The sequence below is a fragment of the Macaca fascicularis genome, chromosome 5 (genome assembly GCF_037993035.2).
Source record: "Macaca fascicularis isolate 582-1 chromosome 5, T2T-MFA8v1.1".
Lineage (NCBI taxonomy): Eukaryota > Metazoa > Chordata > Mammalia > Primates > Cercopithecidae > Macaca > Macaca fascicularis.
Window position 1 is genome coordinate 6985139 of NC_088379.1, and position 23863 is coordinate 7009001.

Sequence of the window (23863 nt, forward strand, 5' to 3'; positions counted from 1 at the left end):
CACTGAACACCCCATTCTTTGATTTCTCTTACCTGCAAAATGGGGCTTGTCAAAAGAAAAATGTTTGACAAATTCAGTTTAGCACAGTTTAATTGAGCAAAGAACGATTCGAGGATGGGGCAGCCCCCAGAGCAGAACAGACCAGGTTCAGAGAAACCTGCATGTGGTCAGACAGCTTTCATTATGGGGACAGAAAACAGAGGTGCTGAGGCTACTTGTTTGATTACAGCTTGACCCTTGATCCGTGGGTCACCTGTGATTTACTGATGCTCAGCTTCTGTGATTGGCTGAGCCTCGGCTGTTTGTTTAAAAATGCTCCTAAGTCAGCCTCTTGGTTAGTTTGCTTGCTGAGTTAGGTTGCAGTTCATTATATAGGAACTCATGCATGAAGGCACCCTCAGGCTAAGTTTAGTTTAATTTAGCAAGGTCATGGCAGTACCAGCTTTTCCTAAATTCCAAAAGGGAGGAGGGCATAGTGAGGCATGTCCCACTCCCCGCTTCCCATCATGGCCTGAACTAGCTTTTCAGGTTAACTTTGGAATGCCTTTGGTGGAGAGGAGGGGTCCGTTCAGATAGTCAGGAGGCTTCAAAGTTTATATTTGGTTTATGCTGCCTTGAGATCTTGTAAGCCACATATGTGCTTTCTTAGACATGATGGGGCTGTGGTCTGGACTCAGGGCTTGGCTAGGTAAAGAGCTTGGAACAGAGCCTGGCTCTGGGATATGAGCTACTCTCCTCTCTCCTAGAGCAGATTTGAGCTTTGGAGCTGGTCAGGACAGTGCCTGGTTGGGTGCTGGGAGTCTAATTAAAGCATGGGATGTCACAGAGGGGAGGAGCCCAGACTTTCTAGGCAGACCTGGCTTCAAACCTCAGCTTGTCCCCTAACTGGTCTCGTGATCTTGGCCAGGTGACTAAAAGTCTCTGAAACCTCTGTCTGCTCATCTGACACCAGCTATTATGGTGTAATAATAGCTGTCTGGTTTAAGATGGTCATGAGGATCTGATTAATGGATGCAATAAAAAGACCCATCAACATCTCGTGCCCAGGCCCAGCTGCAGTCCTGTTTGGTGGCCTGGCTCTGACTTGGGTGGACTTGAAGGTAGAGCAAGCCCAGGGCTATGAGCCCAGAGAGGAACCACTAGGCAGGCTGAGGACAGAAAGGGGATGGAGATGCGGGCTTGCTCCTGGGTGGCTCAAGCAGTTGAGGGTCTAACTGAAGCTCTGAATGTGCCCTCCAGCTTCTGATGTAGCACCTGGAGCAATGGGTGGAGGCTGCTTGGGAAATTGCATCAGGCATCCCCGTCTTGTTGAGCTGGGACTCAGGCCGCCAATGGGGTGCTGGGCCAGATCCAGCTGCCAGGTGGGGATAGGGCTGGGGCCTGGGCTCTGGCTCCAACCCCCAGCTCAGGATGGGCCACACAGAGCAGAGGCTGAGTTCTGGACTGGGGGAGTGGGCTTCTGAAGCTTGGGGACAGAGGCACCTGTCTCCGCCCCTAGGTGTTCAAGATTCCAGTCCAAGTGCATCCAGCCTCTTTTAGTCATGGATGCTGGTGATATTGACCTGTTCACCCTTTAGCCAGGTCAAGAGGCCAGGTCACCTCTGGGGCTGGGGCTGACTGGTTAGGGCTGCAGGGACTTGCATCTTGTATCTGGACGTAGCAATAGTGGCTGTGGTGACAGGGAAAGCTGCTCACTCACATCACACTGCCTGGGCTCCATCCCCTCTCCACCACCACCCCTGCCTGAGGTTTTATAAGCTGTGTAACCCCCTGCCTCAGTTTTCCCATCTGTAGATGGGGACCTCTAAGGTGTCTGCCTCCTGGGTTGTTTGAGGAATGAATGAGACAGTCACACACAGGGCCTGGGTGCTGCCTGTCATATTCTCACATGACCATCAGGGCGACATTTGTATGCCTACTGTGCGGATAGCGCCAGGTGCTTTAGAGGGTGTCATGACCCTGGCAGGGAACTGAGAGGTCAGGTGCGGCTTCCCCCGTGTTACAGGTGAGCCAGCCAAGGGCTGGAGAGGGCAGGGACTTGTCCAGGTGTGTTAGCTTGCCAGGGCTGCAGTAACCAAGTCCCACAGATGGGGCGGCTTCCACAACAGATGTTTGCTGTCTCACAGTCCTGGAGGCTGGCAGCCACAGATCCAGGTGTCAGGATTGGCTTTTTCTGAAGCTTCTCTCCTTGGCTTGCAGTCGACCACCTTCTCCCTGTATCTTCATATGGCTTTCTCCTGTGTGTGTGTCCATGTCTGTATTTCATCTTCTTATGAAGACACCAGGCAAATTGGATTAGGGCCCACCCTAATGACCTCATTAGGATCTGTCTCCAAATGCAATCACATCCTGAGGTCCTGGGGGTTAGGACTTCAACATATGAATTTCAGGGGACACAGTTTAGCCCCACACACGAGGCCAGCACAGTAGATGGTACTGCTGGGTTGAAAGCCAGGCCCATGCGGACCCCAGGCTGGGCCTCCCTGTTACCAGGCTGCCTCCTTGCCTCTGGGACATGTAGCAATTCCCACTTGGATGTACCCTGGCTGCTTATTTTCTCAATCCAGCCATCCCTGTAGCCCCTTGAGGTTGACTTTACCCATCTGGCTGCTGGGAGAATTTTGATTCTCTGAGAATTCAGCCGTGTGCTTATTGACTGGTACAAAAAGAATAAATGCAAACTTTACAATTGCATTGAAGTGTTACTTTGATATGATCTCATAATCACCATCAATGTCCCATTTAAAGTGCTGGTATTTAAGCACAGCATACCTGTTGAACACTGTAGGATGAGGGAGGGTGGTAAACGTGTCTGTTCATCAGCAAGCCTGTGGCACGCATGCTCTGTGCCTGGGCTGAGTGAGAAGTGTTTGGAAGTAACTCAGAGACAGCCCCTGCCCTCAAGTCAGATGGGTACAGAGGCTCACAGGAAACCAGCAATATAGCAGCCCTGGGCACATTGCATCAAAGGTTTTAGAAAATAGTGCAGGGGCAAGCAGAACCCAAGACTTCACAGGGGCAGTTTTGTGGGGGTTTTTTGGAACACTTCCTTACTTTCTGGCATCGTAAGATGCCCCAGGCTCCGCAGTGGCTCACGCCTGTAATCCCAGCACTTTGGGAGGCCGAGGTGGGTAGATCATGAGGTCAGGAGAACGAGACCATCCTGGCTAACACGGTGAAACCCCATCTCTACTAAAAATATTAAAAAATTAGCTGGGCGTGGTGGCAGGCACCTGTAGTCCTGCTACTTGGGAAACTGAGGCAGGAGAATGGCGTGAACCCAGGAGGCGGAGCTTGCAGTGAGCCGAGATTGTGCCACTGCACTCCAGCCTGGGTGACAGAGCGAGACTCCGACTCAAAAAAAAAAAAAAAGAAAACAGATGCCCCAGGCTCATCTTGTATATTTCCTATCCCAGCCCTAGATCCAGCAATTTCTCTGAGGAGTCCTGGTTCCTTTTATTGGAGAATGGCATTAGAAACAAAGATCTGGGCACCAGGTGTGCCCATTACTGCTGGGGTGTCATTGTTTCTAGGCCCTCTCAGCTGCCAGAACAAGGAAATATATGTGTATACTAACCTGCATATGTACACATACCTGTAAATATTTCTATATATGACATCTATATCCACAGAAAGTTAAACATGAGTTCTTACAGATGTCCCCGAGATGAATCCACTGCCACATGGCTCACTTCAGCCTCCTCTTGCTTGTCTGTAACCTCTTACTCCAAGTGGGAAACCTGGCTTCCCCATCTGCCATCCACTTCCTTTGTTCAACATTATACATGTATGATGGTTTCAGAGTAGTTAACCTGTACCCGTGAGATTTAGAGGGCTTTGAGCCTGGAGGGTGTGGTAGGGAGGGCTGCTGCAGGTGGCTTGGGCAAGGGGGAAGTGGGGAAGTGGCCAGGCCTGGACATAGAGAGCCAGTGCTGCCGGATTGGACAAGGATGGGGATGGAAAGGGGCGAATCTGACTCACTCTCTGAGTGGGAATGGCGAGTGGGGGTGGTTCTTGTGGTTCAGATAATTTCTCCAGGCCAGCCCCCACACCCCCAGGGCATGTTCCCTCTCTTGGCCTTTGTGCTACGGCTGCACCATTTAGGAGTGAATGGTGTGGGTGCCTCTACACGTGGGGTAGCTTGGAGGCACCTGGAGGTAAAGTGCTGGGTGGCTGTTTTCGGCCTGCTCAGTTGGGTGGAGTGGTGGGGGTGGGGAGTGCTCTGTGCACATCAGGGGTCACCCCAGCCTCACTCTGCTGCTTCTGCAGCATAGGTCGTGTCACTTGGGCTTGGCCCTCAGCAGCTTTGGGCAGAGCTGGAGGGACCCACCAGGGCCCTGTCCCCAGGCCCCTGCCTCTCTGTCACCGTCCCTGCCCTACACACCTGGATCACCAGCCTCAGCAGCACCTCTGCCCCTCCCAAGAAGCAGCCCCTCCCCCCCCAGGCTGCCCCGTATAGGCCTCTGCCCACCCTTCCATGTTCCTCATTCCCCTTCTACCTGTGACTCTCCCGAGAGGCTGCCCACACCTGATGCACAAAGTCAGAACCACGATAACAACAGACTTCATTCGTCCACCTACAGTCACCTCATCTTCCTCCTCCCAACGGGCCTTTGAGGGGCAGCTGTTGACATCCCTGTTTCCTAGTAGAGGAAACTGGAGCTCTGGAAGGTTGTGTCGTCAGAGTTCTTTAGAGAAACAGAACCAATAGATTGTGATACACACACACACACACACACACACACACCACAGAGTGAGAGGTTTTTTGTTAGTTTTAAGGAATCGACTTACGCAGTTGTGGGGCTGGCAAATCTGAAATGTGTAGGGCAGACCAGCAGGCTGGAGATTCAGGCAAGGGTTGATCTTGCAGCTTCCAGTTCCAGTGCAGTCTGGAGGCGGAGTTCCTTCTTCCTCAGGGGACCTCGGTCTTTCTTTTGAAGCCTTCGACTGATTGGATGAGGCCCACCTACATTGTGGAAGGCACTGTGCTTCACCCAGAGTTTACTGATGTAAATGTTAATCTTTTCTAAAATATACCTTCACAGCCACATCTGGACTGGTGTTTGACCAAACGACTGGGCATTGTGGCCCAGCCAAGTCCACCCACAACATCAACCACCATAGAGGTAGAGAAATTTTCCCCGGGGAAATGCAGCTCATCAAAACAGATTAGGATCTCATTGGATCTGACCCTGCTGAGCTCAGATGACTGTCAGCATTAACCAGGGACTTAAGACAGTGTTGCCTCGCAGTGGGGAGAACAGTCAAAACAACATTTTGTCCATAACCGGGACAGTTCTGTTAAATACTTAAAGTTCTGGCTTCCTGCTACTAAATCCACTAGGAAAAGATGCTGATTGCTGCCCCCAGGGTAAGGTGGACAGAGCATGGACTGGTCGCCTGGCTTCATTCCTATGATTGTGAGTATCTGGTGAAAGGAGAGGTTGCTGTGTGTTTTCCTGGTTTGGTTTTATTTGCTTCTTTACCTGCTGTTATAAGGAAGGATTTATTAATACTCAGGTATCATTGTAAAACTTCTCACCGAAAATTCATTTTAACATGTTACTGTGCTATCAAGAGTGTGGTCTGGGGAAAATTGTGCCATTTTCCCTGGAAGCAGCTTGTCCGTCAGAGACAATTCATTTCAGGTCTGCAGAGAGGGGCAGAATTCAGGAAAGAAGGGCTTGTCAAGTGTTCCTGTGGAATGTGTGTTGAGTGATATTGAAACAAAAAGGTTAAAGAAAGCATTTTGAAGTGTTTTAAGAACACACTCCCTTGGGACATTTTATAAGTAATGTTTTGAATTGTTTGCTGATAGAATGAATAAGCTCAAGGCAGGGTGGGTTGCCTGGCAGCAGCAGGGTCCTCATCCCTCACCCTGGGCAGGTCACCAGACCGTCTCTGAGCCTTGGCTGCCTCGTGATAAAACGGAGAGAGGGGAGAAGGGAGAGGGGAGAGGGGAGAGGGAGAGAGGGCTATCTCCTTCCCAAGACCGTGAGGGGTAAATGTGGCAATGTGGGTGATGCATTGGAGTCCCCAGCCCAGCTTGGGACCTCGCTCAACAAGAATGATCCCCCCCTGCTCACTGCCCCCCAAGACTTAGAAGCCTGGTCTGTCTTTTCCAACTCCAGAGTCCGTGCATGGGGCCCTGGAAATGTATTTCTGGTTTACAATCTTTGGCGTCTTGGTGACGATTTCTGCAGGGTGTGTTTTGTGATTGAGCAATTGTCCTTCCTCACATGTCTACAACCGGGAAGAGATGTCAAAGGCTTGAATACCTCTCCAACATCCTCGGGGGGTTGCCACCCCCGCGGAAAATCTCGGGGAACTAGCAGGAGAGATTCTAAGTGGGGCTGGCAGGAGGGTCGGCCTGCAGGGCATTGCCGAAGGGGGAATCCGTGGGAACGTGGGCCCAGGTGGGTGTCTTGGGCGCGGGGAGGCTGGGGCCAGCTCCCCCAGCTGTGACCCTGACCCTGACCCTGACCCTGACCGGCTCTCTCGCCGCTCTGGCTGCAGGTGGGCAAACTGCGCGAGCGGCTGCAGGAGGCGAAGCTGGAGCGCGAGCAGGAGCAGCGACGGCACACGGCCTACATTTCGGAGCTCAAGGCCAAGCTGCATGAAGAGAAGACCAAGGAGCTGCAGGCGCTGCGCGAGGGGCTCATCCGGCAGCACGAGCAGGAGGCGGCGCGCACGGCCAAGATCAAGGAGGGCGAGCTGCAGCGGCTGCAGGCCACACTGAACGTGCTGCGCGATGGCGCGGCCGACAAGGTCAAGACGGCGCTGCTGACTGAGGCGCGCGAGGAGGCGCGCAGGGCCTTCGACGGAGAGCGCCTGCGGCTGCAGCAGGAGATCCTGGAGCTCAAGGCAGCGCGCAAGCAGGCAGAGGAGGCGCTCAGTAACTGCATGCAGGCCGACAAGACCAAGGCAGCCGACCTGCGCGCCGCTTACCAGGCGCACCAAGACGAGGTGCACCGCATCAAGCGCGAGTGCGAGCGCGACATCCGCAGGCTGGTACGTGCCGCCCTCTCCCCAGCCCACGGGCACGCAGCCTTCCCTCCCTGCACGCGTGGGGGAAATGCGGAGCTCCGAGGACCTGCTGTGCTCCAGGCATTGTTCAAAGCACTGGGGCCCCAGCAACGTCCTTGCAGTCTTAGGTATGGTAAGGAGGCTTTGGGGCTGCAGGTAATCGGCTCAAAGAACAGTTTCCCCATTTGTCAAAGGAGTTTAATGTAGACTAGCGAGGGTTGTTGCAAATGCATATCGTGATAGCATATCTGAGTGCCAGGCATTTATTAATTCATTTACTTCAACTACCATGAGCAGACTTCCATCTCCAGGTAAGATGCCGCAGGTCAAGGCAGGCCGGCCCACTGGCTGCAACAGCAAGGGAAAAATACAAATTGCAAATAGGCCTGTTTTGAAAGATACTGGAGATCTGTGGAAGCTGTGGAGTGTGGATGAGCTAAAATTCCGAAGGGAAGGGGAAAGAGCCCTGCCTAGGTGGCCTGAGAATTGCCAGCTGCTTTCTTCCCTTGGGGCATTTGTGGATTCTGGGTGTGGGCTGAAGATTGGATGTCCTAAGAGAGATGAGTAGGATTTTTTGCCATCTCAGGGTGGGCATGAAAGAATGGAAACCAGAGGAGCCCCACCTAGGCCAGCTTGCTGCACAGGAGATCCTCCTGAGTCCTGCAGTGATGGGGAAGGCTGGTGAGCCCAGCTGGAAAGGCAGAGTGACAGCTCCCATGCCCTCACTGGACGTAGGAGGCAAAGGGAGGGGGCCCACCACAAACACATGGCCAGTCTGCCCCTCAGGGCGTTTGTCACACTTTGAAGCTGTGTGGGGCAGGAGGCTAAGAAGTAAAGTAAGCTGAGGTTTTCAGACTGGATCAAACAGTAACAGTGATATTTGCAAGAGAGACACCTTAATTATGAGGACATGGTGACACAGAGCATAAGAGGATGGGGAAAGATACACTGTGCAAACACTTCCCAAAAGCAAAGCTGGTCTGTCTGTATTAATGTCAAAGGCTCTAAGGCAAGAAGTAATACTAAAGACACAAAAGGACAGTTCTTAATAATAAAGGGTCAATTCAGTGGGAATGCATTCAAAAACAAAACCTCAAAATGTGTAAAAGAGAAAAACATCAAAACTAAAAGGAGAAGCAGAGAAATCCACAGTTATGGTTCAGGACGAACACACTGCTATCAGCAAACAGTAGAACACACAGACAAAGAATGAATAAAGACATGATTTCACCAACACAATTAACCAACGTGAACTTACCTGACAGAGCACTCTATTCCACAACTGCAGAATTCTGTGGATGTGACATACTTTTATCAAAATAGATCACATTTCAAAATTTGTGGGTTGTAATTAGTCCTTAGAGCAAAACATATTTTAGACAAAAAGAAGAAATGCTGAAAATCAAGCATCTAAGCTTCTATATCAAGAAGAGAGAAAAAGAACAGCAAATTAAACCCCAGAGAGCAGAAGGAAGGAAATTTTGAAGAGCAAGAAACAGTGAAATAAAATTAATAAAGAAAATCAACAGATTCAAGAATTAATTAAAATTGATAAATTGACAAACATTTAGCAATATTGATAAAGCAAAACAGAGACAATAAGTTACTAATATCAAAAATATAAAGGGGGAAATACCACAGCTCCTACAGACAATAAACCCACAGCAAACAGCATATACCAATAAACTTGAAACCTTGATAAAATGAACATATTCCTTGAATAAGCACAATGTACCAAAACTGACACGAAGCAAATAGAAAATCTAAGTAGTCCTATAGCTCCTAAATAAATTAAATCTGTAATGAATAATTACCCTATGAAGGCCCAGACCTAGACGGCTTCACAAGTAAATTCTTTCAAGTGTTTAAGAAAGAAGTAAAACTAATTCTAGCCAAAGTCTTCTAGAAAATAGAAATTAGAACACATTTTAACTAACTCATGAAGCCGGTGTAACTCTGATTCCAAAAGCAATAACATCACAAGATAAGAAAACTTTTGGATTACCTTTTATGAACATAGATTCAAGAGTACAAGCAAGATATTAACATATCAAATCCAGCAATACATAGAAAGGCTAATAAGTCATAACCCAGCCGAGTTCATTCTGAAAATACAAAGATTGGCTTCATATTCTAAAATCGCTGAATGTAATTCAACATAATGATATGATAAAAGAGAAAAAAAGTGGTCATATTAATAGATGCAGAAAAATCTGTTGGTAAAATTCAATTTCATGATACAAACTCTCAGAAAACCAGGAATAGAATAGAATGTCTCTAATATGATAGGTGGTTCTGTCAAAAATCTGTTACAAGCAATATACATAATGATGAAATATTGAACATTTCCCACCCAAGTTCAAGGTCGAAACAAGATGTTGACTGTTAACACTTCTAGTCAACATTGCACTAGCTGGAATGTCAAATACAAAAGACAGTAAACAAATAAAAGTTTTAGAGAGGGAGAAAAAAGGAAAACTCATTATTTGCAGGTGCTATGGTTGTGATGTAGAAAATCCAAGAGACCTGTGTGAGTTCATTACTGTTGCTATAACAAAATAACACAGACTGGGTAACTTATATATAATAGAAATTTATTTCTTACCATTCTGGAGGCTGGGAAGTCCAAGATCCAGGCACTGGCAAGTTCGGTATCTGGCAAGGGCCCAGTTTCTGCTTCTAAGATGATGCCTTGAATGCCATGTCCTCACATGGCAGAAGGAATGTAATGACAAAAGAGGCAGGCAGCTAATATTTCTCTTATAAGGTCATTAACTCCCTCCATAAAGGCTTTGCCCTCATGACTTAATCACCTCTTAAAGTCCCCACCTCCGAATACTATCACATTGGTGATAAGTTTCAATGTATGAATTTTTGTGGGACACGTTCAGAACGTGGAAAGTTCTGAACATGGAAAGACCCTGCAAACTATTAGAATTAATAAGTGAATTTATCAAAGTCTATATATACAAGGTACATACACACAGATTATTTCAATCTATTAGCAATGAACAATTAGAAAACGAAATCTTAATATCATTTACAGTAGAGCACCAAAAAACTCAAATGCCTAGGAGTAAATCTAATGAAAGTTGTGTAAGATGTCTCCCGGAAAACTATAAAACATTGCCGAGAAAAATTTAAGGAGATCTAAATCAATGGAAAGGGATATCATTTTCATCGATTAGAAGACTTAGTATAGATATCATGTTTTCCATGATTGAGCTACAGATTCAGTGCTATCCCTTACCAAAATCCCAGCAGACTTTTTTTTTTCTTTTTTCTTTTACTGCGTCTTGCTCTGTTGCTCAGGCTGGAGTGCAGTGGTGTGATCTCAGCTCACTGCAACTTCTGCCTCCTGGGTTCAAGCAATTCTCTTGCCTCAGCCTCCTGAGCAGCTAGGATTACAGGTGCTGCCACCATGCCCAGCTAATTTTTTTTTTTTTTTTTTTTGTATTTTTAGTAGAGATGGGGTTTTGCCATGTTGGCCAGGCTGGTCTTGAACTCCTGATCTCAAGTGATCTGCCTGCCTCGGCCTCCCAAAGTGCTAGGATTACAGACGTGAGTCACCGCGCCCAGCCCCCAGCAGACTTTTTAAAATGCAGACATTGGCAAACAGATTCTAAATTTGATGTAAAAAATTGAAAGGTGGTGGATCACAATCTTGAAGAAGAGAAAAATTGGAAGTTTCATACAACCTGTAACAAAGTTTACTACAAAGCTACAATAATCAGACAGTAAGGCTGAAGGTTAGAGAGGTCAGTGGAACAGAAGAGTCCAGAAGTACATCTTCACGTATGTGGAAAAAGATAGCATGGCAGTTCACTACAGAGAGGATGATCTTTCAATGGACAATATTGGACTGGTTAGCTATCTGTAAGAAAACAAACAAACAAACAGGAAATACACACACAACACACACACACCACACACACACTCTGTCTGTATATAGTATGAAGTCTATATCGTACTACCCAAGAAGATTAATTCAAAGTGGTCCATAGACCTATGCATGAAAAATAAAACAATAAAGCTACTAGTAGAAAACAGACTATTTTCATGATCTTGGGACGTGGTAAATATTTCTTAAGCAGGACACAATACACTACTTACATGAATATACTATTCAGAGAGGGTTGTGCATTGGACATGAAATAATCATTGTTCATCAAAAGACACCAATAAAAGAGACACAAGGCAAATTACAGGCTGAGAGAAGAGCTGTTGAATACCTATACCGCAAAGGACTTTTGTGCAGATTATAAAAACAACTATAAAACAATACGAAAAATAACTCAATTAAAAATGCACAAAAACTTGAAAGAATATTTCAAAAGCAGGATAATTAAATGACTTAACAAATATGTGAAAAGGTGTTCTACCTCACTGATCATCAGGGAACCAGAGTAAAATTACAACTAGATATAAATTCTCATCCACTAGAATGACTGCAAAAAAAAAAAAAAAAAAAAAACCAGACAATAGTAAATGTTGGCTAGCATGTGGAGGAATGAGTACTGTCATTCTGATAGGACTTTAAAACGGTATAGCCACCTTGATAAGTGGTTTGGTAGTTTCTTAAAAAGTCTAAAAAAAGGACACCTACGGACTCTGTAGTCCTACTCCTAAGTATCTGCCCAAGAGAAATGAAAACATGTATCTACATAAAGATTTGTACATGAATGCTTATAGCAGCATTTAATAGTCAACAAGTGGGAAAAGCCAAAATGTCCTCAGTTGGTGAATGGATAAATGTGGCATGTCTGTATAACACAATGTGAGTCAACAATGAGACGGTATGAAATATTGATTTATGCTACAATATCTGTAACATTTCTGAACCTCATAAACATTATGCTAAATGATAGAAGTTAGACACAAAAGACCTCGTATTGTATGCTTGCATTTATATGAAATCTCCAGAATAGCCAAATCTATAGAGACAGAGAGTAGGTTAGTGACTGACGGGGACTAGTTGGAATGGAGATTAGCTGTAAATGAGCATGAGGGATCTTACTGGGTGAGGAAGGTTCTGAAACAGATTATAATGATGGCTCCACAACTTGGAAGACTTACTAAAAATCGATGAAGTTCATGATATATAAATTAAACTCTAAAATGTTTAAAACAAGAAAAATTGGAAATTTAAATAGGATTGATTAAAGTTTAACAGTGGATCTTGTATTTGCATTTAAAAAGAGCATATTTATAAGAGGAAGAAAAGCACACAACGAGACAATACTACTCAGGCACCAGGATGGCTAAATTAAAAAGCTAACAGTGCCGAGAAATGGCAAGGATGTGGATCAGCCACGCCCCCTGGTAGCATCTCATACACTTAAGTGCTCTAAAGCAAAACAGACATCTGTTAACTCAGAATTTCATATCCAGCAAAAAATATTATTTTACAGTAAGAGTGAAATAAAGACCTTTTAGGTAAAAGGAAGCTAAGATTATTTGTCACCAGAGGCTGCACCACCAAAAATGCTAAAGGAGGTTCTGCAGGTGAAGAGAAACAATGCCAGATGGGAATTTAGTTCTCTTGGAAGGGAATAAAGAACAGAAGAAATGGGTAAAGGAGAGTCAATGTCTGAGATGATCTTTTTTTCTCAATTTATTTTAAACACAGTGACTGTTCAAAGAAAAACAGTCACATTGTATTGTGGGGTTTATGATATACGCAGAAGTAAAATGCACAAAAAAATCTAGAAAGGATGGGGTGGTGGTAAATGGATCTGTACTCTTGCACAGTCCTTCAATCTTGTCTGAGGGGGTGTGTGACGCTATGAATTCAAGGAGGCTGTGACAAATCAAGGTTCAAAAAGGCAGCAAAAGGAGGCACAGCTAAAAAGCAAAGAGGGGAAATAAAATGAGAGACTAAAGAAATCTGTTTGCACTAAAAGAAGGTAGCAAAGAAGGACCAAAGCAGGGAAAAAAACAGATGGGACAAATGGAGAAGAGACAGCAAAATGGTGGAATTAAACAAGTCATATCAGTAGTTACATCAAATGTAAATGGACTAAACCAGTGAAAATGCAGAAGTTGTCAGAGTGGATACAAAAGTCACACTTTAAATATAAAGACCCGCTTTCCCTAAAGGAAAATGATAGAAAATATGCTCTGTGAGCAATAAATGAAGCAATAAGATGGATAAAGGTGTATTTAGTCAATGGGATATTACACAGCAATGGGAAAAAATGAATTTCCAAAACAGGCAAGAAAATGAATGAATTTCCTAGATGTGGTGTCATAAACAAACCAAAGAAGATGAGCACAAAAGCTACATACTGCATGATTTTACTCACATGAAGTTTAAGAAAGGTAAAAACTAATCTAAGGTGCTAGAATAACAGTGTGGATGACCTCCGGGTGTGGCGTTGATCAGGAAGCGGTAGGAGCCAGCCTTCTCGAACATCAGGAATCCCTCCCTCCCTCCCTTCCTTCCTTCCTTCCTTCCTTCCTTCCTTCCTTCCTTCCTTCCTTCCTTCCTTCCTTCCTTCCTCCCTCCTTTCCTTTCCCTTTCTTTCCCTTTCTTTCTTTCTTTCGTTCGTTCGTTCTTTCTTTCTTTCTCTCTCTCTTTCTCTCTCTCCCTCCCTCCCTTCCTTCCTTCCTTCCTTCCTTCCTTCCTTCCTTCCTTCCTTCCTTCCTTCCTTTTCTTTCTTTCTCTTTCTTTCTTTCTTTCTTTCTTTCTTTCTTTCTTTCTTTCTTTCTTTCTTTCTTTCTTTCTTTCTTTCTTTCTTTCTTTCTTTTCTTCCTTCCTTCCTTCCTTCCTTCCTTCCTTCCTTCCTTCCTTCCTTCCTTCCTTCCTTCCTTCTTTCTTTCTCTCTCTCTCTCTCTCTCTCTCTCTCTCTCTCTCTCTCTCTCCTTCTTTCCTTCCTCCCTTTGTTCCTTCAGATGAAGTTTCGCTCTTGTTGCTCAGGCTGCAGTGCAATGGTGTTATACTGGTTCACTGCAACCTCCACCTCCTGGATTCAAGCGATTCTCCTGCCTCAGCCTCATGAGTAGCTGGGATTACAGGTGCCTGCCACTACACCTGGCTTTTTTTTTTTTTTTTTTTTTTTTTTTTTTTTTTTTTTGGTATTTTTAGTAGAGACGGGGCTTCACCATGTTGGCCAGGCTGGTCTCGAACTCCTGACCTTAGGTGATCCACCTGCCTTGGCATCCCAAAGTGCTGGGATTACAGGTGTGAGGATGAGGAATGTTTCTTTTTTGAAACGTTCCTCGTTGCACAGAGGCGGGGGGCATCTGCTATGCACCACACTGCACAGGCTCTGGGCTTTCACAGTGAACAAGACAGACTCAGTCCCTGTCCTTACAGAACTTGGATCCTAGTAGGGGGAAACACACAAGAAATAATCAAAGAGAGACAGATAAAAATGTCAGATGAGAAGTGCTGTGGCAAGGATGGGAAAAGGTGGCATGTAATTGAGTGACTCAGGGCTGGTCTAGATGATGCTCAGGCAGGCCTCCCTGCACGAGGGACACTGAGGAACGGACACAACGGACACGCGACAAGGAATGTTTCTTTTTTGACCTGGGTGGTAGTTGCGTAAAGTGTGTTCAGGCAGGTGTGGATTTGCATAGCACCTTGTTAAATGAGACTCATGCATATCAGAACCATGTTCTTGAACTCCAAACTCCACATTACACTTTCGTTATCTCTGATTCAATTCACAGTCACAGCTTTTCTGTTCCACAATGTAAGTGAGCCATAAAGGGCATTGCATTTTAATTATTCTTTCCGGTTGCATAGAGAGAGCTTTCACTACCTTTGAAATACTCAAAGCCAGACAAAAACTTAACATCCTGATCTTGAGTGATTTTGATCAAGGGAATCAAATTCTCCAAGCTGCCTAAGCAAGCATGGGCCTAGCTTTTCCCATGGAATGATTGATTCACACCATTTGTCAAATGAGGATGAGAATGAACACTTCTTATTGCATTTATTGTTGCAAAATGGGGCAGCTTCCCCTGTCCTTATGGAGTTCTGCAAAGGTGGTATAGAAATAGGTTGAGCATCCCTAATCCTAAGGCCCAAATGCTCCAAAATCTGAAACTTTGTGAGTGCCAATGGGAAGCCACAAGTGGAAAATTGCACACCCAACCTCCTGTGACAGATCGCATTCAAAATGCAGGTGTACAACGCAGTGTATTCAGCACACCCAAGGGGAAAAAAGATCCCCCTAGCCCACTTCGGCTGTGATATAGCTTCCATCCACACCCAGACTCCCCCAGGCAAGCATGCTTAGATGTTACCCCGAGCACATTATCTTTTCCGCTATATCAATGGTATGTGTGAATAAGTGTAAGAAATGGTTGCTTATTGGTAGCGTCTAAATTCAGAGTCAGAACTGGGCAAGATGGCTCATGACTGTAATCCCAATACTTCAGGAGGTTGAGGTGGGAGGATTGCTTGAGGCTGAGAGTTCGAGACCATCCTGGGCAGTGAGGCCTTGCCCCTACAAAAAATTTAAAAATTAGCCGGACGTGGTGGCGTACTCCTGTAGTCCCAGCTACTCAGGAGGCCCAGGTGGGAGGATTGCTTGAAGCCAGCAGATTGAGGCTGCTGTGAGCTATGCTCATGCCCCTGCACTCCAGCCTGCGTGACAGAGAAAGAGTCTGTCTTGAATAAATAAATAAATTCACTGTCAGGAATGATGGTGATGCCAGACAACCCCAGACTGTCCACTTGGGTGGCTGAGACAGTGAGACTTTTGCTTTCTGATGTTTCAGTGTACACAGACTTTTGTTTCATGTACAAAATTATTAAAAATACTGTATAAAATTACCTTTCAGCTAGATGTATCAGTGTATGTGAAACATAAATGGATTTCATGTTTAGACTTGGGTCCCATCCCCAAGATATCTCATTATGTATGTGCAAATATTCTAAAATCCAGAAATCCTCAAATCTGTGACACTTCTGGTCCCAAACATTTCAGATAAGGGATACTCAATCCATACTCCCATTTTACAAGGTAAAAGTTGAGCGGGAATTTCATACTCAGCCTCAGGCCATTGATCCTCTTTAAAAACTCGATTCTGAATGATACAGGATTAAAAGCAATGTCCAATGGGATCTGAAAATGAATTTGTTATAATAACAAATACTATTCTACCCCCAGTTTCCTCAACAGAGTATTTGATGGACAGATGGCATGCAGGCCTTTAGAAAAATGGAGAGTGAAGATCTAGCCTGAGAAACAGTCTTTAAACAATGTGGCACAGGGTTAACATTCTCAGTGTATAAAAAGTTCATCAAGTTTACAAGAGGAACAATAATTTATAATTAGTCAAGCCATGGGAACACTCAGTTCACAAAAAAGAAAAGCAATGCCTATTAAACATAAAAATGAGTTTAACCTCACCAGTCATGAAATGCAAATTAAAACAGCAGGATGCTATCATTCCCAATCAAATCAGCCAGGATTGTTTTTTAAAGGTGGGGTATAATTCAAGTGTCAAAAGAGAAGACAGCAGGTGCCTTTGGCAGGTTGTTCTCAGCCCCAGGGCCTTTCCACAGGCACTCCTGGGTCCTTGGCCGGGAGTGCTCTGCCCCTGATCTTTGCACATCTGGTTCTTTCTCACTGAGTAGCTCCCACCTCGGTGTCCCTTGTGCAGGGAGGCCTGCCTGAGCATCATCTAGACCAGCCCTGAGTCACTCAGTTACATGCCACCTTTTCCCATCCTTGCCACAGCACTTCTCATCTGACATTTTTATCTGTCTCTCTTTGATTATTTCTTGTGTGTTTCCCCCTACTAGGATCCAAGTTCTGTAAGGACAGGGACTGAGTCTATCTTGTTCACTGTGAAAGCCCAGAGCCTGTGCAGTGTGGTGCATAGCAGATGCCCCCCGTCTCTGTGCAAATAACAGCTTTAAGCACGCTCCTGCCCTTTAGCTTGCTAATTCCACTTCCAGGAGTCTACCGAAGGAAATGTGCAAAAGCATGCACAAAATCTTACATACACATCAGATGGTGCTGTGTGTGTTCTGCCAGTGGTCTATTGCATCTGCATTTGCTGCCTTGAGTTTCTGAGTCAGGACAATGACTCAGGCATTTATGACAAGCTATAGGGACTTGGGAAAGTGAACACAGAAGATTAAATACAGGATGTAAGGCTGCAAACAGGACTCTGTCTTGCAGAAGTAGAATGAGGGATCCTGACATCACGGGGGCTTTCCGTTTCCTTCTCTGTGCTTTGTTGTATTTTTAATTTTCCTTCCTTCTTTTCTTCTTTCTTTCCTTTCTTCTTTCCTCCCTTTCTTTCTCTCGCTCTCTCTCCCGTTCCTTGCTTCCCTCCCTCCCTCCCTCCCTCCCTCCCTTCCTCCCTCCCTTCCTTCCTTTCTCCCTTTCCTTCCCTTTTTCCTTTTCTCCTTCTTTCTTTTCTTTTCTTTCCTTCTTTATTTCCCTCCCTCCCTTCCTTTCTTCTTTCTTTCCTTCCCTTCTTCCTTCCTTTGCTATTTCTTTCTTTTCTTTCATTTCCCTCTTTCTTTTCTTTCCCTTCCTCCCTACCCCCTCCCTCCCTCCCCCACTCCCCCTTCCTTCCACTTTCCTTCTTTCCTTCCTTCCTTCCTCCCTCCCTCCCCTCCCTCCTCCTTTATATATTTCTTCTATCTTTTTTCTTTTTTGACAGGGTCTTGCTCTGTTGCCTAGGCTAGAGTGCAGTGGTGCAGTCACAGCTCACTGCAGCCTCTACTTTCTGGGCTCAAGCAATCCTCCCACTTCAGCCTCCTGAATAGCCAGGACCACCTATGCCCAGCTAATTTTTTTGTATTTTTTGCAGACACAAGGTTTCCTCATGTTGCCTAGGCTGGTCTTGAACTCCTGAGCTTAAGCAAACTTCCCACCTCTGCCTCCCAAAGTGCTGGGATTATAGGCGTGAGCCACTGCGTCTGGCTGTATTTTTCATTTTCTGTAATGGATCCGCATTCCTTTCCTAGTAAGAGTTGTATTTTTCATTTTCTATAATGGATCTGCATTCCTTTCCTAATAAGAGTTAAAACTTTAGTTTTAAAAGAGTGCCACTGTTGGGAACTAGTTGACAAGGTAGGAGGAATCAAGGCCACCTTAAGGCCTTGGACCTGAGGATCTCAACTAGGAAAAGAGGGGCCGATGGGCCAGCCTAGGCTGGGTGCCTGCAGCTCCTGAGAACCCAGGGGCGCCGGAGGTTGGTTGGTTTGTTTACTCCCAGGACTGTCTGCCGAGCCCTCTCACTGGGGCCGAGCCCTCTCACTGGGGCCGGGCTGTTTTCTCAGCACAATTCCTCCTGTCGGTTGGGTAGGAGTGGCCCACTTCTGGCCTTCTCAGTGGCCCTTTCGCATCTAGCTTGAGGCATCTGGGAGATAAAGGAGAGTATTTTCTTTCTTTTTTGCCAGAAAATTATGGAAGAGAGTCTATATATTTTCCGGGTGCTCCATTTGGTGAGCACCTGCTCTGAGCTAGACCCGGGGCTAGCACAGATTGTTTGAGATTTTATTTTATGCTTTTATAAAGCCATAATGGTTGTTTTTAAAACTCATGAACTGAGAGTGGCATGTGTTCGATGCATGTTCCCTATATAGATGCCTGCTGGGCCAGCCTCTCAGGGGAGTGGTGGAGGGCCGTGGCCAAAACCCTGCCTGGCCCTCTGCAGGGAGCTAGCAGTCTATAGGGGTGACAGGTGACACCCCCTCCCATGTGATCTCAGCTTGGGAGGTGAAGGGCAGGACATCTGGGGACTGCCCGGCCCAGCTGGGGCAGCAGAAAAGAGGGAAGATGCAGCCTTCCTGGGCAGGTGGGACTCTGGAGCCCCGGGCACAGGTTGACCAGACACATCGTGTGGTGGCGGGCAGAGGCACCAAGCCAGGACTTGTCCCCCACCAACTCCCACCACCTGCAAACCTGGCTCCTTCTTTGAGGAAAGTGACCTCTTCCCAAGTAAGTATCATTCCTCTCTGGAGACAAGATACTTTTCAGGGCATAGCAGCCACACGTCCCTGTACAGGTGGACATCATTCATTGTACTACGGGAGGTGTCTGGTTCAGGACCCTGAACTTTAAGAGACTGCTGACCTTTATGAGGCGACTGCTTTGCGTAAGAATTCGAGTGATAGTTTCTGAAGCTCTCTTTTTGGGACATCTCATTGGGTTGGTTATCAGCCTTGGAAGAGACACATGATCTGGACTTGCTGCCAATTGCTGCATATTAATAGTAAACAATCAGTTTAATGGGAGCTGGACACTGTTTATAGTCATCCACGGCGATGAAATTTGCTGTCGGTCAGAATGGCCCAAGAACACATAGAGCCCTGGGCAGGACAGTTCCCCCTCAGTTGCGTATTTATTTACTGAGTTGTAGAGAAAAATAAGACACGGTTCCAGGCAGCAAAGAGCTTACAGTTAACAGGAGTGTGAGCAGATTATTCTAGTGTGAGCAGGTCAGTTCAGCAATAGGACCATGCAAGCCAAAGAGGCAGCAGCAAAGAAGAGGATGTGGTCACTTCTGTGGGTAGATGCAGGAGTCATTTCACAGAGGAAGTGAGGTCTGAGCTGGGTTTTGAAGGATGCATAGGCGTTTGTTAGGTGATCCTATGCAGAGGGAGAAACACTGGCAAAGGTTTGGAAGTAATAGGGCCATGATGTGATCATTTTAACCATATCTCTAAAATAGCCATGATGACATCTGATACTTGAATTCCCAGTAAAATACCAAATGAAAATATAATGGAATCCTGTTGTCAATTACTGGAGACTTTGTTTTCTTACTTTTAATAGAAGTTTTAAAAGTGTGAAGTATTTCTGGCAAAAGATATAAATGAGATCATAAACAAACACCTGTGCCCGCCACACAGTAGATGAAGTGTCACAGGTAGAATCGAGGCCCCTGCACCTGAAGCTGGGGGAATGACTCCCAGGAATGCGTTTCTGATTCTATCTCCTATGCGTGTGATGATGACTGACGTAGTGGGTCTGAATGAATGCTGAAAAGGTTTTCTATTCTCTGCCTTCCGATGACTTGGGGTCAAGGACCCGCTTAGAAGGGGCCATGCTTCCCTGCAGACCTCACCATGGTGTGCACTGAGAGCTTCAGTGACAGAATAACGACAAAGGGTATTTTGCTTATATTCTACCTTTTCCTCCTATAGACTTTCATAGCTGGGCAGAACAAATAATGTTCTCTCAATGGCTTAAAACCCACCTCTGCCAAGCCCCGTGCATTCCCAGAGGAGCAGGAAGGGGGTGTGGCCATGGGGAGGGGAGCCTGCCGCTGCAGGGGGTGGTGCTCTGGTTTCCTCTTGGGCGTCGGTACACAAGTCCATTGGCAGGAAATGGTTCTTCACCCAGTGTCTCATTTTGTAGCACAGGAAGGAGACCCAGGGAAAGTGAATGACTTCAGAGAACAGAAGTGCCTGTACCCACACTGGTCCCCTCTCACTGACAGTACAGGGCTCCTCTGTTTGCAGGTTGTGGGCTGGCCAGGATTCCACCACACCTGGAATGTGCTCTTCAGGTGAGGATGGCTGGGAGGGAGGGGGCAGGACACCAGTGAAAGGCACTGAGAGTATTGCTGGGGAAGAAGGGAGCTCTCTCTTTTCATTTTCTTGCCTTTTAAAAAGTCCTGATGATTTGAGGATATAGTCATCTATTCCCCACCCTCAATATCAGAAAAACTCTGAGATTCCAAAGGTTCTTAGAAACTAAGAGCCTCCTGGGGAGGTAGTGAGTGTCCCAGCATGGGGAGGGTGTAAGCTGGGGCTGGGGGCCCTTTGTGGGAGGTGAGATGCTGGAAGAGATTTTGGGGCTGGAGGCAGGTGACAAGACACCCTTTTAAAGTCCTCATTCAGCTATAGCCTGGGTCCCACAGTTGGTGACAAACCACTAGTTCATGCCTTAACCCCATACTGTGCCAAGAATGGCAGAAGAGCTGTGTCAGTTTAAAATTTCTAATTTATAGACAGTGCAAGCACACCAATACTGAGTCCTCAGGAACAGTTTCCAGCCCCTTTTCTCTATCACGTGTGTTCATGGGTGTGTGTTCGGGGGGAGTCATCACATGGTGGGAAGAGAAGCCTTTGGAGAGAGGCAGCCCTGGGTGATTCTGGGTTCCCCGTTTGTTTGCCATGTGACCCTGGGACAGGTGGTTACTGTCTCCAAGCCTTTAGCACTTCACCTATAAAATGGGGTATTCCCATATCTGCCGAGAGTTAGAATTAAACAAGCAAGTGAGCTAAAGCATCTAGCAGCTTATAGTTTCTGTAATAGGATACCTGTAAAATATGTTCCTCTGTTATAGGAAAGATGTATATGTAAGAGAAGTAAAATGGGGGAAAAAAATCCCTGTGTATTTGCACAAGAGACGGTTTGAGCTTAATTTAAAATGTAGCAGGGATCTAGTATCATAAAGGCTCCGTTTCCATTTCAATGCCAAACAAAAATCTCCCCCATTCAGGTATCTCATTGTGTGGATGGTTTTCACCCAAAATGGCCCACTTAGGAAAAGGAGTGAAAAGATCAAATGTCCAGTTCTCCTATTCACCCACACCCTGTCTGATAAATATCACTCCTTAAGCAAACCTGTTGCCCATGGCAACATATTCAAGAGATGGGCTGCCAGTTTCATTTCTTTGTCAGCTGGATTGGATTAGAAATGCAAGAAGGCTTTTAGACTTTTGTCTACACATTAGGATGCCTGGTAGTAAAAGTCAAGAAGAAAAGATGGTTATGGTCAACATGGGGCAGTGACACTCTAGTTTGAGGTGGTTATGGTCAATCTGGGGCGGCAATGCTCTAGTTTAAGGCAGTTATGGTCAACATGGGGCGGTGATGCGCTAGTTTAAGGCAGTCATGGTCAACATGGGGCAGTGACGCTCTAGTTTAAGGCGGTCATGGTCAACATGGGGTGGTGACGCTCTAGTTTAAGGTGGTCATGGTCAACATGGGGTGGTGATGCTCTAGTTTAAGATGGTTATGGTCAACATGGGGTTTTGACACTCTAAGGCGATCATGGTCAACGTGGGGCAGTGACGCTCTTGTTTAAGGTGATTATGGTCAATCTGGAGCGACAATGCTCTAGTTTAAGGCAGTTATGGTCAACATGGGGTGGTGAAGCTATAGTTTAAGGTGATTATGGTCAATCTGAGGTGGCAATGCTCTAGTTTAAGGCAGTTATGGTCAACATGGGGCAGTGATGCGCTAGTTTAAGGCAGTCATGGTCAACATGGGGCAGTGACGCTCTAGTTTAAGGCGGTCATGGTCAACATGGGGTGGTGACGCTCTAGTTTAAGGTGGTCATGGTCAACATGGGGTGGTGATGCTCTAGTTTAAGATGGTTATGGTCAACATGGGGTTTTGACACTCTAAGGCGATCATGGTCAACGTGGGGCAGTGACGCTCTTGTTTAAGGTGATTATGGTCAATCTGGAGCGACAATGCTCTAGTTTAAGGCAGTTATGGTCAACATGGGGTGGTGAAGCTCTAGTTTAAGGTGATTATGGTCAATCTGAGGTGGCAATGCTCTAGTTTAAGGCAGTTATGGTCAACATGGGGCAGTGACGCTCTAGTTTAAGGTGGTTATGGTCAACATGGGGCAGTGACGCTCTAGTTTAAGGTGGTTATGGTCAACATGGGGCAGTGACGCTCTAGTTTAAGGTGGTTATGGTCAATATGGGGCAGTGACGCTCTAGTTTAAGGTGGTTATGGTCAACATTGGGCGGTGATGCTCTAGTTTAAGGCACTCATGGTCAACATGGGGTGGTGATGCTCTAGTTTAAGGCGGTCATGGTCAACATGGGATGGTGAAGCTCTAGTTTAAGGTGATTATGGTCAACATGGGGTTTTGACACTCTAAGGCAATCATGGTCAACGTGGGGGAGTGACACTCTAGTTTAAGGTGGTTATGGTCAATCTGAGGTGGCGATGCTCTAGTTTAAGGCAGTTATGCTCAACATGGGGCAGTGACGCTCTAGTTTAAGGCGGTCATGGTCAACATGAGGCAGTGATGCTCTAGTTTAAGATGATTATGGTCAACATGGGGTTTTGACACTCTAAGGCGATCATGGTCAACATGGGGCAGTGACGCTCTTGTTTAAGGTGATTATGGTCAATCTGGAGTGACAATGCTCTAGTTTAAGCCAGTCATGGTCAACATGGGGCAGTGATGCTCTAGTTTAAGGTGGTTATGGTCAATCTGAGGTGGCAATGCTCTAGTTTAAGGCAGTTATGGTCAACATGGGGCAGTGACGCTTTAGTTTAAGGTGGTTATGGTCAACATGGGGTGGTGATGCTCTAGTTTAAGGCGGTCATGGTCAACATGGGGTGGTGATGCTGTAGTTTAAGGCAGTTATGGTCAACATGGGGTGGTGACGCTCTAGTTTAAGGCGGTCATGGTCAACATGGGGTGGTGACGCTCTAGTTTAAGGTGATTATGGTCAATCTGAGGTGGTGATGCTCTAGTTTAAGGCAGTTATGGTCAACGTGGGACAGTGACGCTCTAGTTTAAGATGGTTATGGTCAACATGGGATTTTGACACTCTAAGGCTGTCACGGTCAATGTGGGGCAGTGACGCTCTAGTTTAAGGTGGTTATGGTCAACATGGGACGGTGATGCTCAAGTTTAAGGTGATCATGGTCAACATGGGGCAGTGATGTTCTAGTTTAAGGTGATCCTGGAACCCATACTGTGTGGCCTATGGCTTCTGAGAAACCCTGGTGTGGTGTTCTGTTAGTTTCCTGGGGGCAGCTCTAACAGGTGTCCTCTTCTTTTAAGGATGCCAGTCAGTGGGTTTAGGGTCCACCTTAACTTGGTATGACCTCATCTTAATGGGCATCTTCATTTCATCTGCAAAGGCCCTATTTCC

The 23863-nt window shown here is 46.0% G+C and overlaps 1 protein-coding gene across 2 annotated transcripts in view; it reads left to right on the forward strand.

Moving 5' to 3' along the window:
• The window catches only part of JAKMIP1 (janus kinase and microtubule interacting protein 1), a 181640-nt gene that overhangs the window by 87840 nt on the left and 69937 nt on the right, over window positions 1-23863 (forward strand). For both annotated transcript variants that reach the window (XM_005554446.5, XM_065544756.1), the window contains exon 3: window positions 6517-7011. In XM_005554446.5, coding sequence (XP_005554503.1) covers window positions 6517-7011 — 495 coding nt within the window. The remainder of the gene's footprint in view (window positions 1-6516; window positions 7012-23863) is intronic.